This window comes from Equus przewalskii, chromosome 4, assembly GCF_037783145.1.
Source record: "Equus przewalskii isolate Varuska chromosome 4, EquPr2, whole genome shotgun sequence".
Lineage (NCBI taxonomy): Eukaryota > Metazoa > Chordata > Mammalia > Perissodactyla > Equidae > Equus > Equus przewalskii.
Genome location: NC_091834.1, coordinates 108,241,221 through 108,257,008, shown reverse-complemented (window position 1 = coordinate 108,257,008; position 15,788 = coordinate 108,241,221). Strand labels below are relative to the sequence as shown.

Sequence of the window (15,788 nt, the reverse complement as noted above, 5' to 3'; positions counted from 1 at the left end):
CCTCCAGACCTCTTCCAGGTAAAAGACGATCCTGTTCTGGGGTGAAACCTTCAGTTGCTGGCTACGTGGAAGTTATATATGGCCCAGAGAGAAGACTGAACCTCGCTCCAGACCCTTACTGACCACTCGCCCCACACTGAGCCAGTAACACTGGGTGTTGGCAAGGCCTCCTGGGCTTTCTCGGATCTCAACCCAGAATGCTCCTACCCTTATATTCCTATTATAACTGAGCACAAAATTCAAGAGAATTTATTTACTTGTATTATTTTTCTACAAAGACAATTTGTAATACTAAAGCACAATGCAACATGTGTCTGAATAGACATTCACACAATGTCAGAAGAAGCCCAAGAAAGCTTTAAGAAACCACGGCATGGTTGGCAGAGGTCATTTCAGTGGGGAACTCCTTTCAATTTAAGACCTGTGTGTCTGTCACTTTATGCATGACTAAGAAAACTTTATTTTATGTATTTTATGTTTATTTTATGTATTTTAAAAATACATTTTCATGGTGGATTGTTTAAAATATAGTAATAAACGTAACAATATTTTAGAGCCACATAAAAACAAGTAGAAATATTCTCAAAAAAGAGCATACTGAACACGACTCTCTTTCCTTCAAAGTCCAGCTGAATACACACTAAAATGTTTGCTTCCATTCAGAAGTAGAGACTGACTTCCTGGGAATAGTGAAGTGGCGTCCTTGTACGATGAATCCTGTGCAGAGTATCTGTATTCCACCTGCATCAGCACACGCGCACGGACGTCAAAGCACTCCTGAGCAGCCGTGCCTTCCATCTGGTCGCTACTCAGCCTGGTCCTCTCGGCAACACCAGCCATCTTGCACTCTCCCATTTCTACATGGCTTCCTGCAAAAGTAGATGCAGCTTCCTCTGCTCGTTGCCCACTGGGGTCGCCCACTCCTGCTTCAGGAACTGGATGTCCACGCCGCCCGAGGCTCTGGCCAGTACCAGGGCCAGGAAGCTGCCGCTGGTCTTCTCCGGTTCACCCATGACAGTCATTGCCACTAGCCTGAAAGGGAGAAGCACACACTGTGTGATTCTGAGTCTCCCAAGTTCAAGGGAAGAGTAAAAAGGAATAAAAATTCTAAAAATTTCAGTAACAGTCAAAATGAAACGTTAGACCAGAAATAAATGTATAAAAATCTAAAGCAACTGTTCTGAAAATGTACTTCCGCATTTAGGAGGTCGCTGGACTGACTGCTTGTGAAGGTCGCTGAGAATGATGTGCTGGAAACCCCTCCCTCGATGTCAGCAGGATAACTCGCGCCTCCTCCCTCCTCAGTTCTGGAAGAAACACCTTCCCTCCTGGGTTCTCAGGCTGAGAGCTCAGCAGTCCACAAACCCTTCCCACATCCCCTGAAACTAGAGCTCGGGAGTCCCTGTGTGAGGGCCCCCAGAATGGAGTACTTGGTGTAGGGGTCTGCAGTATGGGGGGTCCCTGGTGTAGAGGCCCCTGTGTGGGAGTCCTCATGTGTGGGTCCCCAGTGTAAGGTCCTCAGTGTGGGGGTCCTCAGTGTGGAAGTCCCTGCATCGGGTCCTCGGTGCCTCATCCTCGGCCCTCCCCACTCCTTCCGAGGTGATCTCATCCACATCTGGGTCTTTGATTAAATGTCAAAACTTACAAACCTATGTCTCCAGCCTACACTACTGCCCTGAGCTCTCCATCCAGCTGGTGAACGGCACTGCTGTCCGCCCCTTAAGTGAACACTGAGAATCCTGGGGCCACCCTGACAGCCCGATCTTGCTCCCTGTGTCCCTTCACCACCCCATTTCTCTGACCAGGTCCCATCTCTGATCTCATCCTCCCCCACCCCCATAGCTGAGAGAGACTCAACACCACACATCCCAGTCCATCAAGCCCTCCTGGCTGCCCAAGGCCACCCCGACCCCAGTGCCCACAACAGCACCTGCAGTTCTGGCCTCTCAGGACAGTCTCCACCCGTCTTTGTCTGGTTCATTTCCTTCTCCTGTAAGACTCAACTTGGCCCCATCACCCCAGAGGCCTTCCCAACCCCCTGACTGTGCCTAATTCGGTCAGAGACCCCTCAGCATCTTGGGAACACATCTATCACACATCTGTCACAGCTTTAATCACCAAGAAGGCAGAAACCATGCTTAGCCCACACGACCCTCAGTGCGGCCCTCTCGTCCTCTACAGTGACCAGGCCTCAGCACCAGTGCTGCACAGCAGACAAGACTTGCTGGACCCACGAATGAAGCAGAACAGAGCAGTGAGCCCCTCGCGAGTGCCAGTCTCCACCGTGGCCCCATGAGGGCTAACTGCCCATTGATATTCCGTAAACCCGTCCCCACAGCCCAAATGCCCCATCAACTCCCAGAGCCCTGTGACGGGAGCAAGCACACCCTCACGGGGGCCTGCCAGCACTGCGCTTCCACACCTGCACACGCCCGGCAGAGCCCGACCCAGCCCTCTGAGGCAGGATAGTCTACACTCGGCTGCAGGCCCTTGCTCTGGAGAACCCACAGCATCATTCAGGCAAGGGGCCAGGTGAGAATTAAGCCCTCATGAGACCACACAAGGAGCCAACCATGAAAACTTACAAGTCATCAGAATTTTCACTAACTACTCGATACTTTAATACTGCTGTGCAATTACTAATGTAAAACAGGGTAAAGCTGAATTGCCACAAACTTGGAAACATGAGTGACAGATGATAAACAAGAAATGTTTCCCCACATTGGGACTGTGACACTGAGCTTGGTGTGCAAGGGATGAAGAGAACATAGTTCACAACTAAACTGTGTCTAAATTTCTAAAAATACCATTAAAGTAGATGTAGAAACACCAGTCAGTACTATGGCCAATTTTTTAATGTCCTTTGGATTTGTGAGCTGGACAGAATCCAAGCATAGAGAGCAGAAAACAAAACCTGAAGTCGGGTCCAACATCCAGCTGCCACTCCCTCTCTGTCCGCCCAAACTGTGCCTGCTCCCTAAGCACGCGCAGCAGGGCCTGCTGCTGACCCGGGGCGCGTGCGGCCGCACCTGCTGCAGACGCGGAGTGTGCAGCTGGACCTGCTGCTGACCCGGAGCGCGCAGGGCAGTTGTCATCATGGATTTTAACTTAACTCTGAAACTGGAAAATTCTTCCTTCTATCCACAACTGTTGCCGTTCAAACTCTGTTAGTTTCTTGTTGTTCTGTTTTTCTTTATAGTTGAAGAAAAACAATGGAGCACTTTCTGTGAATATTACTTCTTTAACTTAAACACTGCTGCTAACCACTGAGACAGGAGGTGTCTAGGGAGAAGATGTTCTAGATCATTTCAGAAGCCTTTCCTCTGCTCCCTCTCCCTGAGCAGCTGCGATGCTCTGTGCAGCTTCAGCCCAGCTGCCCTCTCCTGAGATCCGGACACACTGACCCACCACCACCGCCAGGGGCTGCTGCAGCTCTCCACTCCTCTCAGCCACCCCACCTGGCCCCCACTGGCACAGTCCACCCCAAGACCCCAAACTCCTAAGTCTGTGCCCAAACATCCCCTTCTCAGTAAGACCTTCCTTCTCCTCCCTGTTTAAAATCCCAGCACGTCCTGCCCACATCTGTGACCCCGCACACACCCCACCCCCCGGTTTCACTCCTCCCATCACACATTGTGGGACTTGACTTATTTTGTTTATGACTCATCTCCCACCGAGAGGATGTGAGCCCACTTACTAGTTCACTATTGCACCCCTGCTGCCTGTAGTGGTGCCAAGCGTTTGGTGGGTGCTCAGTACATACCTGTGTTCATACCTGGTCAATTAGTTTATGACAAAGGAGCCAAGAACATACGACGGGGATAGGACAGTCTCTCAATAAAAGCTGCTGGGACAACTGGACAGCCACATGCAAAAGAAGGAAACTGGATCCCTGTCTTACACCATTCACAAAAATTAACTCAAAATGGCTTAAAGACTTGAACATAAGACCTGAAACCATAAAACTGCTAGACAAAAATATAGGTGGTAAGCTCTTTGACATTGGTCTTGGAGATGGTTTTTTGGATCTGACACCAAAAGCAAAGGCAAGAAAAGCAAAAATAAACAAGTGGGACTACACCAAACTAAGAAGCTGCACAGCAAAGGGAACCATCAACAAAACAAAAAGGCAACCTACAGAATGGGAGAAAATATTTGCAAATCATATATCTGATAAGGGGTTAATATCCAGAATATAGTCAGGTGACACATAACAACGGACCACATACACAATGGCAGTCTCATAAGATTAGCACCATACAGCCTGTGTGTGTGGTGGGCTATACCATCGAGGTTTGTGTAAATGCACTCTACGATGTTTGCACAACAACAAAACTGCCTAACGACGCATGTCTCAGAACCTCTCTCCATCACTAAGCAACACATGACTATACAAAGAATGCACACAACTCAATAGCAAAAAAATCTGATGAAAAAATGTGCAGAGGCCTGAACAGACTTTTTTCCAAAGATGACACACATATGGCCAACAGGTACATGAAAAGGTGCTCAACATCACTAATCATCAGGGAAATACAATCCAAAACCACAAATGAGATACCACCTCACACCTGTTAGGATGGCTATTATCAAAAAGACAAGAGACGACGAGCGTTGGCGAGGATGTGGAGAAAAGGCAACCCTTGTGCCCTGGTGGTGGGAATGCAAACTGGTGCAGCCACTATGGAAAACAGTATGGAGGTTCCTCAATAAACTAAAAACAGAACTACCATATGACGCAGCAATTCTACTTCTGGGTATTTATCTGAAGAAAATGAAAACACTAATTTGAAAAGATACCCACACCCCCATGTTCACAGCAGCATCATTTACGACAGTCAAGATATGGAAACAACCTAAGTGTCCATCAATGGAGGAATGGATAAAGAAAATGTCATGTGTGTGTATATATATATATGTATACGTGTGTGTGTGTGTGTGTGTGTATCTATATACACAATGGAATATTACTCAGCCTTAAAAAATAAGGATCCTGCCATTTACAGCAACATGGATGGATCTTGAGAGCATTATGATAGTGAAGTAAGTCAGACAGAAAAAGACAAATACTGTATAATCTCACTCACATGTGGAATCTAGGGGGAAAAAAGACTCATAGAGAAAGTAGATTGGTGGCTGCCAGAGGCAGGGGCTGGGGATGGGCAAAACGGGTGAAGGGGGTCAAAAAGTACAAACTTCTAGTGATAAAATAAGCAAGTCCTGAGGGTGTGATGCACAGTGTGGTGGCTAGAGTTAATAACACTGCACTGCGTATCTGAAAGTTGCTGAGACAGCAGATCTTGAAAGTTCTTACCACAAGAAAAAACAATTCTGTAGCTTCACATGGTGACGATGTTAACTAGACTTACTGTGGTGATCATTTCCCAATACAAATATCGAATCATTATGTTGCACACCTGAAACTAATGTAATATATGTCAATTATACCTCAATAAAAGTAAATACAGAAATATGTTTTATCAAATAGCTGACGAATCTGTGGGAATGAACTGTATGTGCAGTGTGTTTATAAGTGAATCAGTCTATATATTGATGTGTCTTTTTAATCATTAGAATAACGTAAGCATACCTAGTACTTGAACTACATAATGCAATTTTCAATTTTTTTCAGATCCTAACAGTATCTCCTCAACAATCTGTCAAACTACTTTCTGTTTTTGATCATTTTTATCCTCCTCTTTCCTTTACAAAAGGGATGTGGGATACAGCTGGGCGGTCCCCCACCCTCCCCAGATTATTACAAGTCTTCACAGTAGAAGAATTTACTGATAAGAAATAAAATCTCAAGAAAAGAGATAGATGAATAGACCAAGTGGGGTCAAGAGAGACCTTTCACAATGAAAGCTTTTATAAATATCTCAACTTTCAATTAAATAAGGAATTATTTAAAGTGTACCAATGACAATCCTCACGTCTTACATTCACATGAACGGGTTTCACATTAAACAATATAGAGGCCACACAGGACTCGTCTGACTGTGACATCACCTTGGGGCAGAGGAATGACCTCAAGGTGGAATTACATGGATTATTAATTCACATGTAGTATCCTTTCTTAGAAACTAGAAAGAATACTTTATTTATCCCTCAGACATACTCTGAATTTTTAAGACTGGTAAACGAACATAACTATGGAGCTTACAAAAGTTCTTTTATTTGTAGAATGATAATGATGAGGAAACAGTTCAGTATGAACCCTTTAATCCACAGACTATTCTGGACTAAATATGAAATAAACACATTTTAAAGTGGTTTTTAAAATATTACTAAAACATATAAATATACAAATATATAAGTAACATTTAAATTTAAATGTAAATAACTACATTTTAAAGTGTAGCAACCTTCTGCATAAATTAAGTAAGAAAGACCATCAAGGATGCTTCTGCAAAAAATTGCCTGTGACAGCTCATCATGGATTCATCAGACTTACCTGTCTGGAGAGACGGGTTGTTTGGCTACAGGACCCAAATCACTTTTAAGGAGGTCCCAAACATAAACACAGGACGCGTCATCCTGGACCAGAAACACAGCAGGCCTTGTCAAGGACCACTGCAGGCTGGTGACCGCCCGGCCGCCGGTGCTGTTGTTCCACTGCATGAGCGGGTACTCGGACGTCAGCTGGTATAACCTGATGCTCCCGTCAGAACAGCCGGCCTGGAGGGAAGGGAAACTGTTGATCACGATTCTTTTTATTTTTTACTCAATCTCAGCAGCCAGGAAAATTTTTCAGAGCATTAGCTTTCTTCAATTTGTACAGCAAAAACATTTGGTTTATTTTTTGTTTTCTGGACATAAAATTATAACATTACATCTGTCCTCACAGGTGAGCTCTCACCTCGGAGATTCTGACACACGTTGGACCCTCTTCCCCTCCCCAAAATGACTAATAATCAATGAATTCAGTGAATATATAAATAGGTATTTATTTTTAACAAAGTTGAATATCACTGGTTCAAGCAGAGGCCATTAAGATTGGCTCCAGGGACTGGACCGGTGGCGCATCGGTTAAGTTCACACGTTCCGCTTCTCAGTGGCCTGGGGTTCACCGGTTCGGATCCCGGGTGCAGACACGGCACCACTTGGCAAGCCATTCTGTGGCAGGTGCCCCACATATAAAGTAGAGGAAGATGGGCATGGATGTTAGCTCAGGGCCAGTCTTCCTCAGCAAAAAGAGGATTGGCAGTAGTTAGCTCAGGGCTAATCTTCCTCACAAAAAAAAAAAAGACTGGCTCCATGGAAATAAATAAGCCACGTTTTTAAAAAAATCAGATACACTTGCATCAATAATGTGGCTATATATTCCCCTGACATTCAAATTTCCATAAAACAAAACTTCGCTGGTTTAGTAAAATTTTTAGCTTAGAAAGAGAAGCTTAATTCCTTTTTACTTAATGTTTTACTGTCCCACACTCAAAAAAAGCAGAAGCATGAGTAAGCAATCATGAGACATTCCGGTGTTCTAGGAGTGAGGAAATACACACATTGTGGAAAACGGGAGCCAGGTTCCCCACTGTCGGGGTGAGCACAGGAAACCCTGAGTGAGCCTGGAACTAGAGATGTGGGTGTGAGTGCCTCGTTTACGATACGCAGACAGAGATCAAAGTGGGTATCGACGTTGTGTCCTGCATAGTGAGCACTTCTTACTGTCCAGATCTTGGTTTCTAGATATTTTTCTCCTAACAGGAGCCAAGACTCCTTGGAGAAATGGCTGATTCCGAACTTACTGTACCGGAAAGCAAAGAAGGGCTCAAAGAATGATGTCAGAAGTACACCGGAACCCCTCGAGGGACGCCCCTGGGATAAGCTAAGCAGCAGTATACAAAGGCAGTGAGAGGATGGAGTAAAAAGCCATGTGTGCCCATTTATGAAAGAACCATGTACATACATGCCACACAGCAGAGAAAGCAGTTTTCCCTCCAGTGGACAGCCAACCAGTAAACGGAGAGTTAGCAACGGGATTGGAAAACCGCCATCTGACAGATGCAGGCCAGAATCACAACGGACATCAGGCCCAGCAGGAGAGAATCGGGGGGCAGCAGGATACTGCCAGCATCCACTTATCTCCCCACAAGATCCTCGTTAACCAGAAAGGGAGAGGGAGACATGGTGACAGTGGAGGAAGCAGCTGACACAGGTCAGAGTGTAAAGCCTGAGGCTAACAGTGGGGAAATCTCACACAAACTCAAACTGAGCAGCATGCCATGCCCCTCAAAGGTGCCAAGGTCATAAGAGATGGGGAAACTGTCCCAGATCAAAAGAGCCTGAAGAGACACAATAACTGAATCAGACACCTGACCTGGGATGCTATTTTGCTAATAAAGGACATCACTGGGATAATCATGACATTTCAATCAGATCCACAGATGAGGTAACAGGACAGTATCAGCATTAACTTCCTGACCATTACTACTGACTGTGGTTACAGAAGAATGATCCTATTGTAGGAAACCGACATTCAACTGTTTAGGGATGGAGTATCAGGTCGGCAACTTGCTCCCAGACGGTTAAAGAAGGTAAATCTCCACGCAGCGGGGAGAGCATGGAGCCACAGGTAAACATGTGACGTGTGGGGACCCGCGAGAGAGCAAGCAGGAACCTTTTGTGCTCTTCTTGTAACTTGTCAGTGAGCCTGAAATTATGTCGAAAGAAACAGCTTCAAGAAGATCCTTTCAATAGCCGGTGGGGTGATCTGCACTGACTGCACAAAAGGACCTTCAGAAACCGTGCAGCAACAAGTGGTGCCAAAGCGCACCAGCAAGTGACACCTCTGAAAGGCCCCAGAGGCCCTGCAAGGTGCTGCCTGAATAGAACAGACGTTCTTACCAGGAACGTTGGCTCTCCAAACGGTGAAAAGTCAATCACGTTCACCTTTACTGGTCTCATACCATGTTGCTGGGGTTTGAACAACTTGGGAGATACTCTCAAGTCTTGTCTGGTACCATGGCTGATGAGACCCTGGTAAGAAGATGACAATGGTGACCAAGAAAAGCATTAGGTACAAGTTGGATAAAGCTATTATTCCTGAAACAATCTAAACAACATTATAGTAAAAGCAAACAGTAAGTTAATCTTTAATGAAGATATTTATCAAGCAACTCCAAGAAAGAAGAGTTACAGAATGAAATTTAAAATATTACTCACTATGTCTGTGCCAACAATAAAGTGATTAGGATCTGAAGGCAGAAATTTAATATTCAGTGTTTGTGTGGTCCCCCAAAATTCATAACCTTTATGGGAAAGGCTGCAAAGAAAAAAATCAAAAAGATGAAGAGATAGATAGCTTTGAAACTGTAAGGATAATGATAATCCTTAACACACTTACCACTTATCATGTGTCATTAGATATGTGATAGGCCACTCTGTGTCCCATCTCTTGTTCTTTGTTACTGGGCTCTTGATAATTTCTTCAGTTCTATCCTCCCATTCACTAATTTTTTCTATAGTTATATCTAATCTGCTACTTAACCATTTGCTAACTTTTAAATTTCAGAAATAAGAGTTTCATTTCTAAAAATGTCTTTTTATTTGTTTTATTTTATTTTTTCTCCCTAAGGCCCCAATACATAGTTGTATATCCTAGTTGTAGGTCATTCTAGCTTTTCTATGTGGGATGCTGCCACATCATGGCTTGATGAGCAGTGCTAGGTCCGCGTCCAGGATCCAAACCAGCGAACCCCAGGCCGCCAAAGTGGAGGTCACAAACTTAACCACTCAGCCACGGGGCTGGCCCATAGAAATGTCTTTTAGATTGCACAATTATCTTGACTTGTTGGTGTGCTAATCCTATTCATTGCACATGGGGGATGTCTCCTCATGCTTGTAGTTTTGTAATTTTCCCGTAAAGCACTTCTTCCTGGGTGAACGCTGTGAGTCCAGCATGTGGAAGTATTCTGCCCACAGGTAGTTGTCCTTGTGCCTTCACGGCAGCTGCTGTGGGGCCACTGGTCTGGGACCCTGATGCTAACTTCTCAGCTTGCAGATCCCAGACCATACACAGAGCTGGGGATTTCTAGTCTTCCACACTCCCCTGTCTTCCATGGGCTGGGGTGGAGCTTTCTGAGTTTCTCTCTCACTGAAGGGGCAGTGAGTTCCAGAGTCCTTTGCAGGGTCTCAGTTCCAGGTCCCCACCTCAGATAAGCCCAATGTATCACTGGTCCTGCACAGCTTGAGCCCGGCACAGCCGTGGAGGTCCATGACAGCCGGGCCCAATAGCCCAACCTCCACACCATGCAGAAGCTTGCACGCTGACTTCAAGTTCCATCCCTGTTGTGGTATTTTCCTCTCCTTCATTTTAAAAACTCTATTTAGTTTATTGCTGGTTTTTTACCTTACACAGTGTATCTATTTGTAGCAGGAAAGGGCCCACAGCTGCTCCTTCTGCCACGTTGCCCTAGTCAGAAGTCAGGAACCTGGCCACTCTCTTCTCACACTCACATTCAGGACTGCAGATGTCACTTATCAGCTGAGGGCTCCCAAATCTGTTCCTCCAGCTGAGATCCCTGCTGTGGAGCCAACAGCTTCCTAGTCATCTCTACGAGCACCACAAGCTCGGCCCACCCTAGGCTGACCAGATCTGGCCCCTCCCACTCCCCATAACCCTCTCCTTCCCTCCTATTTCTCATTTTGTGCACAGTACCCAGTAATAGGGGCAGGTTCCTCCCTCCCATTGTTCCTAGAGCCAGTCAGTCACCAGCTTCTTCCAATTCCATCCTCTAACTGAAACCTACCCTCCATATCCACACTAGTCAACTTGGCTCAGACCCTCATCTTCCAGATTGATCCCTACAACAGCCTCCCAACCGGTCTCCCTGACTCCAGCCTCCCCTCGTCTGTTCCAACCTTACAGTGCAGCCAAGTTGATCTTTCTAAATCATAAATAAGACAAGCCACTCCCTGCCTTAAAATCCTGTAATGGCTCCCTATCACCCTCAAGAGAATCGTCTAAACCATCCAGCACAGCAAACAGTCTTGGGGTCTGGCTGCCGACTCGCTGTGATCTCTCGCCACAGCAAACCTACTGGCAGTTTCCTAAATGCATCTTCATTCTTCTAGGCCCCCATGTGCTGCTCCCTCTGACTAGAGCACACTCCTTGTCTAGCTCCCATCTTAGCTGTCACCTCTCCAAGCAGTCGCCATTTCACTCCATCCTTCAGTCTGTCCCCTGCTCTGACCTCCCAAGTGCCATGTGCATGCCCCAACAGAGCACTTCACATGCGTGTCATAACCACTGTGAATAAGGACATGCCGCCAGGTCCCCCCACAGAGGAGGGCTTGTTCCCCAGCTGCCAGGGATGCTCCACCCAAGTCACATGCTCTCCAGGGATGCCCATGCTCAATAACTGATGGGAGAAGAGAGCATGAGGGCCTGGCAATGTCACCTATGGAAATCTGTTCCAGCTCAGAGCTCCCAAGGCTGGGCAGCTGTCCTGGGGCCACATCACAGCTCACAGTTCAAGTCCTCCTTGCAGCCCAGGTCTGCTGCCTCTCCCCCTTTCCCAGGCACTGATCCCAAGGGATCAAAACTTCCTCCCACTTGGGGCCAGCCCTGTGGCTGAGTGGTTAAGTTCACACGCTCCGCTTTGGCAGCCCAGGGTTTCACCAGTTCAGATCCTGGGCGCGGCCATGGCACCGCTCATCAAGCCACGCTGAGGCGGCATCCCACATGCCACAACTAGAAGGACCCACAACTAAAATTATATAGAACTATGTACCAGGGGGGCTTTGGGGAGAAGAAGGAAAAATAAAATCTTTTAAAAAAACTTCCTCCCACTAAACTCCACTCCTCTGACATGCAGGGATCCTGAGAGGTGAGAGGCCATGCCACAGAGCCTGGTACACAGGACACACTCAGCAGAGCTGAATGAAGTCCAAACGGCTGTTTATTGCATACAAGTCTAGAGGGGACAGTGCTGGGAACCTGGGGGAAACTCGCTATCAGCTGCACGGGTCTCCACTAGCCCAGGAATTGCCCATGTGCATGAAGGACCAGGGGGTCTGTGGCCAGCCTAGGAATCACCTGTGGTTGGCTCTGCAATGTATTAGATGACGTTTTTAAACATAACTGATTCCTCATCATAATTATATTTAAATAAACTGAAGGTGATTTGCAATCTTGAAGCATGTATGAATTCATTAATACAACCCAGAAGTATTCTGTCTGATGATGAGGAATCAAGCTAACATGAAAATTTTGTCAAGAGTAAATCTCATGCTGACAGTTAGCCCAACTGTAGTAAATGACAAGAAAAGACATCTCTGGGAAATAAATTAACATGGAACATATAAGTACCACAAACAATATTTGTACATTTAATAAGAATTTTTATGTCATATTAAGTTATATGAGTAAAAGCAGAAATCAAAATTTCTGAATAAAACTTTCATATTAGTATTTCTGATTCCTCACCCCTATGTTCATCACAGCATTATTCACAATAGCTGAGACTTGAAAGCAGCCTAGGTGCCATCAAGGGACTAATGGACTAAAAAAATGTGGTATTATAGACACAATGGAATACTACTCAGCCATAAGAAATGATGAAATCCAGCCATCTGTGACAATATGGATGGACCTTGAGGGTATTCTGCTGAGTGAAATAAGTCAGAGGGAGAAAGTCAAATACTGTATGATCTCACTCATAAGTAGAAGATAAAAATGGCAAACAAACACATGGCAACAGAGATTGGATTGGTGGCTACCAGAGGGGGAGAAGGAAGGGAGGAGGGCGAAAGGGGCGATCAGGCACATGTGTGATGATGGATTATAGATAGTCTTTGGGTGGTGAACATGATGGAATCTAGACATAAATCAAAATATATAACGACGTACACCTGAAATTTACATAATGTTATAAACCAATGTTACTGCAATAAAAAAAAACTCTGGTTCCTGAAATTTATCTATAAAAGTTTAACTTCAGGGTTCTACTAAAATTGGATGAAAAATAGCCAAATAGTACCAATTTATATGATAGGAAATACCTTAATTGAAGAAAAAATGTTAGCTCTACCTGGCGATTGTATTTATCACACAGACTCATCAATAACAAACTAGTCAGCAAATACACTATTTAGCAAACACACAACGTGAGAAGCTGGATTTCTTCAACATAAACCTGACGATGCACTGACTGTAGACGCAGTGACCTAATGTGACTTCCTTCTGTGGGAAACAGGTCTTTATCAGAAAAGGGGAACTGTTGTAGCTCAAAGTGGCACACTCTTACCTGTCACTCAGCTGAATCACAGCACTATGCACTAATTTTATCCTCCCTCCAGGTATTAAACCTAAAAACAGAGAAACCAGAAATAAATGCACCTCTTAATACAAGTTAAACCAAAATCCAATTACAGTTGCCTGGAAATTATTTTTCATTGCTTACATCTCTGTGTTAGGAAATAATATCTAAACATAGCTAGACAAAGCATGTTGCCAATGCAGCGAGGTTCCTGTAACTGCCTTAGGATAGGACTCAAAACCCTGCAGTTCAGAGCCTTACGGGAAAAGCACTGGTGGAATCAAGATCCAGAAGCTTTCAGATTTTCAAATTGGATAAAATAAGGGCAGAACGCTAAGCAAAACAATCAGTATTTAACACCTCTTAGGCTCCAACAGAAACACTGTGTGTAAACATCCACTGGTGTCTCGGCTCCCTGGAACACTCGGGGCCTCCTCCTCAGACTGTGGAGATGCGGAGTCCTCCCTGCTCGCTGCGGAATGCACAGCAGACTGCACGCGCTCCTCAGCAGATGGTCACTTCTTACCGCTCCTCAACATCTCTCCCAACTTCTCTCAACCAACGAGCTACGATTCCTCCCCGGACTTCCCAAATTTATGGCCATATTTCTGACATCTCGGCCTTTCACTGGCTTTGTCAACATCACCTTCTTTTTTGTAATTACTACAAAGGAGGGAGCTAGAGATTTGCATACATTGAAATCCAAATTCTGGGCAAGGTACCGCCCAGAACCTTGGGAGTAGTTGAATTAAAAGTACATAAATAAATTCAACTTGCAATTGGAAAGGACGACCATAATTACACAGCACGGGACTCGTCACGGTTATAAATCTGATGCGAGAAGGTCCAATGCTGCTATTCACAGATCTGAAACTGCCCTCCATCTCCCCAGCATGCCGCTTGCCCGGAAGAACTCCAGTGCTGACAGTCTTGGCCCAGCTGTCACCTCCCTGGGACATCTCACCTGACTGGGCCCTCAGCCCTTGAGAAGCCTTCTTCTGGTCTAGCAGTGACATTATCAATGCTCGTGGCCTGACACGTGGCTGTGTCTGGCTCCCCAGGAGCCCACACTCCCTGGGCATGCCCATATGCTCTTGGGCTTGTTTCCCTGGAACCCAGGACGGCACCTAGCTTGTTCAGAGAACACTTCACCAAAGAATGAAGGAAAGACCCTGCTGATCAGTTCTAACCACAGTCTGAGTTCTCCAACCAGCCACTAATCTAAGGCACACACAGCAGAGCTTGCAACCACCCCAGACTCTCCTGAGGGCATTTAATGCCCAGAGCTCTTCCAGCACTGCTTGCTGGTGTGAATGTCATCCCTTCTTTTCCTTAAGGCAAAGTTGGAGCACGGTCAGAGTTTGGGTAAGTGGTTCTATAAATAAAGGGTGTTTTTATACAGCAACATTTAACAATGAAATACACAATGTCCTATAACATCCGTTGTGTGACTATCCCATACACACTACAAACTATTTTTATGCAAAATGACTTTGTCTCCACAAGCAGATTATGAATGAACTATGGGCAGAGACTCTTTAATTCCTACCACCATCCATAATTCCTAAAGAACACCTTGGTCATGGCACAAGTGGGGAGCACAGCCAGCCTCAGGATCAGTCTCAAATGGTGACATTCTTGGGTGTGGAGCATAAGCCTGAATGAGGGCAGAGTCAGCTCGAAGACTGACTGTGCATCCTGCCCTGTCATTGATCCACATCGAGGAGGGGACCGTGCACCCTCCCAGGCCACGTCCTGTTCTAACCTTCTGAGATTCTAGGGGCAATGCAGAAGTCTCCAACACAGACACACAGAGTACAAATGCTTCATAATAAGCACACGCTATACGAAGAAAATACTGAAAAATGGTTACTCCACCTCAAAAATGGTTACCAGTGGAATCAGTGAAACGACTCACTCTTGCTTTATTAAAGTCGGAGTCCACAGTAACTTTCAAGTAACATCACTGACATTTCACTGCAACACACAGTATTTGCTCCGCTGATACAAAATGCCCCTTCTCTAATTTCTAGAAGACGGCAATAAGTCAGTGTCACTCCAGTCCCACTTTTTACTGATCTACACAGAACATACCAGACACAAAAGGGTGAAGGGGGCTGTCCTAGAACATGAGTAGTGGGAGCAAAAATGGGAACCCAGACCTCATGAAGCAGCAGATGGATTGCTCCACGATCACTGAGTCCTCTCTGAAACTGAAACCACGCTGTACGGCATCAACACAGCCAACGGCTACAGGTAATTCAGTCACTTCCGCTCCCCAGACACCAGACCACGGTGCCCTTTGCCAACATTATTCCAAGAACTTTGGGAGTCAAAGCAGTGAACGATGTGCCAAAACACAAGGGACAAAAGCCCACCTGAGCAGAGTCCAGGACCTAGACACTGAGCGCAGGAAAAGGGACATCCTGAGCTCACGTCCCTCACAGGATGGAGACACACCGGAAGAGGCACGATCCGAGCTCACGTCCCTCACAGGACAGAGACACACCAGAAGAGGCACGACCC

General features: G+C 45.7%; 1 protein-coding gene across 22 annotated transcripts in view; it reads right to left on the bottom strand.

The window, feature by feature from the left end:
• Nucleotides 1-457: 457 nt before the first annotated feature.
• Nucleotides 458-15,788, bottom strand: part of DYNC2I1 (dynein 2 intermediate chain 1) — a 73,488-nt gene continuing 58,157 nt past the window's right edge. For all 22 annotated transcript variants that reach the window (XM_070618098.1, XM_070618099.1, XM_070618100.1 and 19 more), the window contains 5 exons: nucleotides 13,251-13,311; nucleotides 9,166-9,265; nucleotides 8,848-8,979; nucleotides 6,455-6,678; nucleotides 458-1,032 (listed from right to left, as the gene is read on the bottom strand). In XM_070618098.1, coding sequence (XP_070474199.1) covers nucleotides 858-1,032; nucleotides 6,455-6,678; nucleotides 8,848-8,979; nucleotides 9,166-9,265; nucleotides 13,251-13,311 — 692 coding nt within the window. In that variant the 3' untranslated portion in view covers nucleotides 458-857. The remainder of the gene's footprint in view (nucleotides 1,033-6,454; nucleotides 6,679-8,847; nucleotides 8,980-9,165; nucleotides 9,266-13,250; nucleotides 13,312-15,788) is intronic.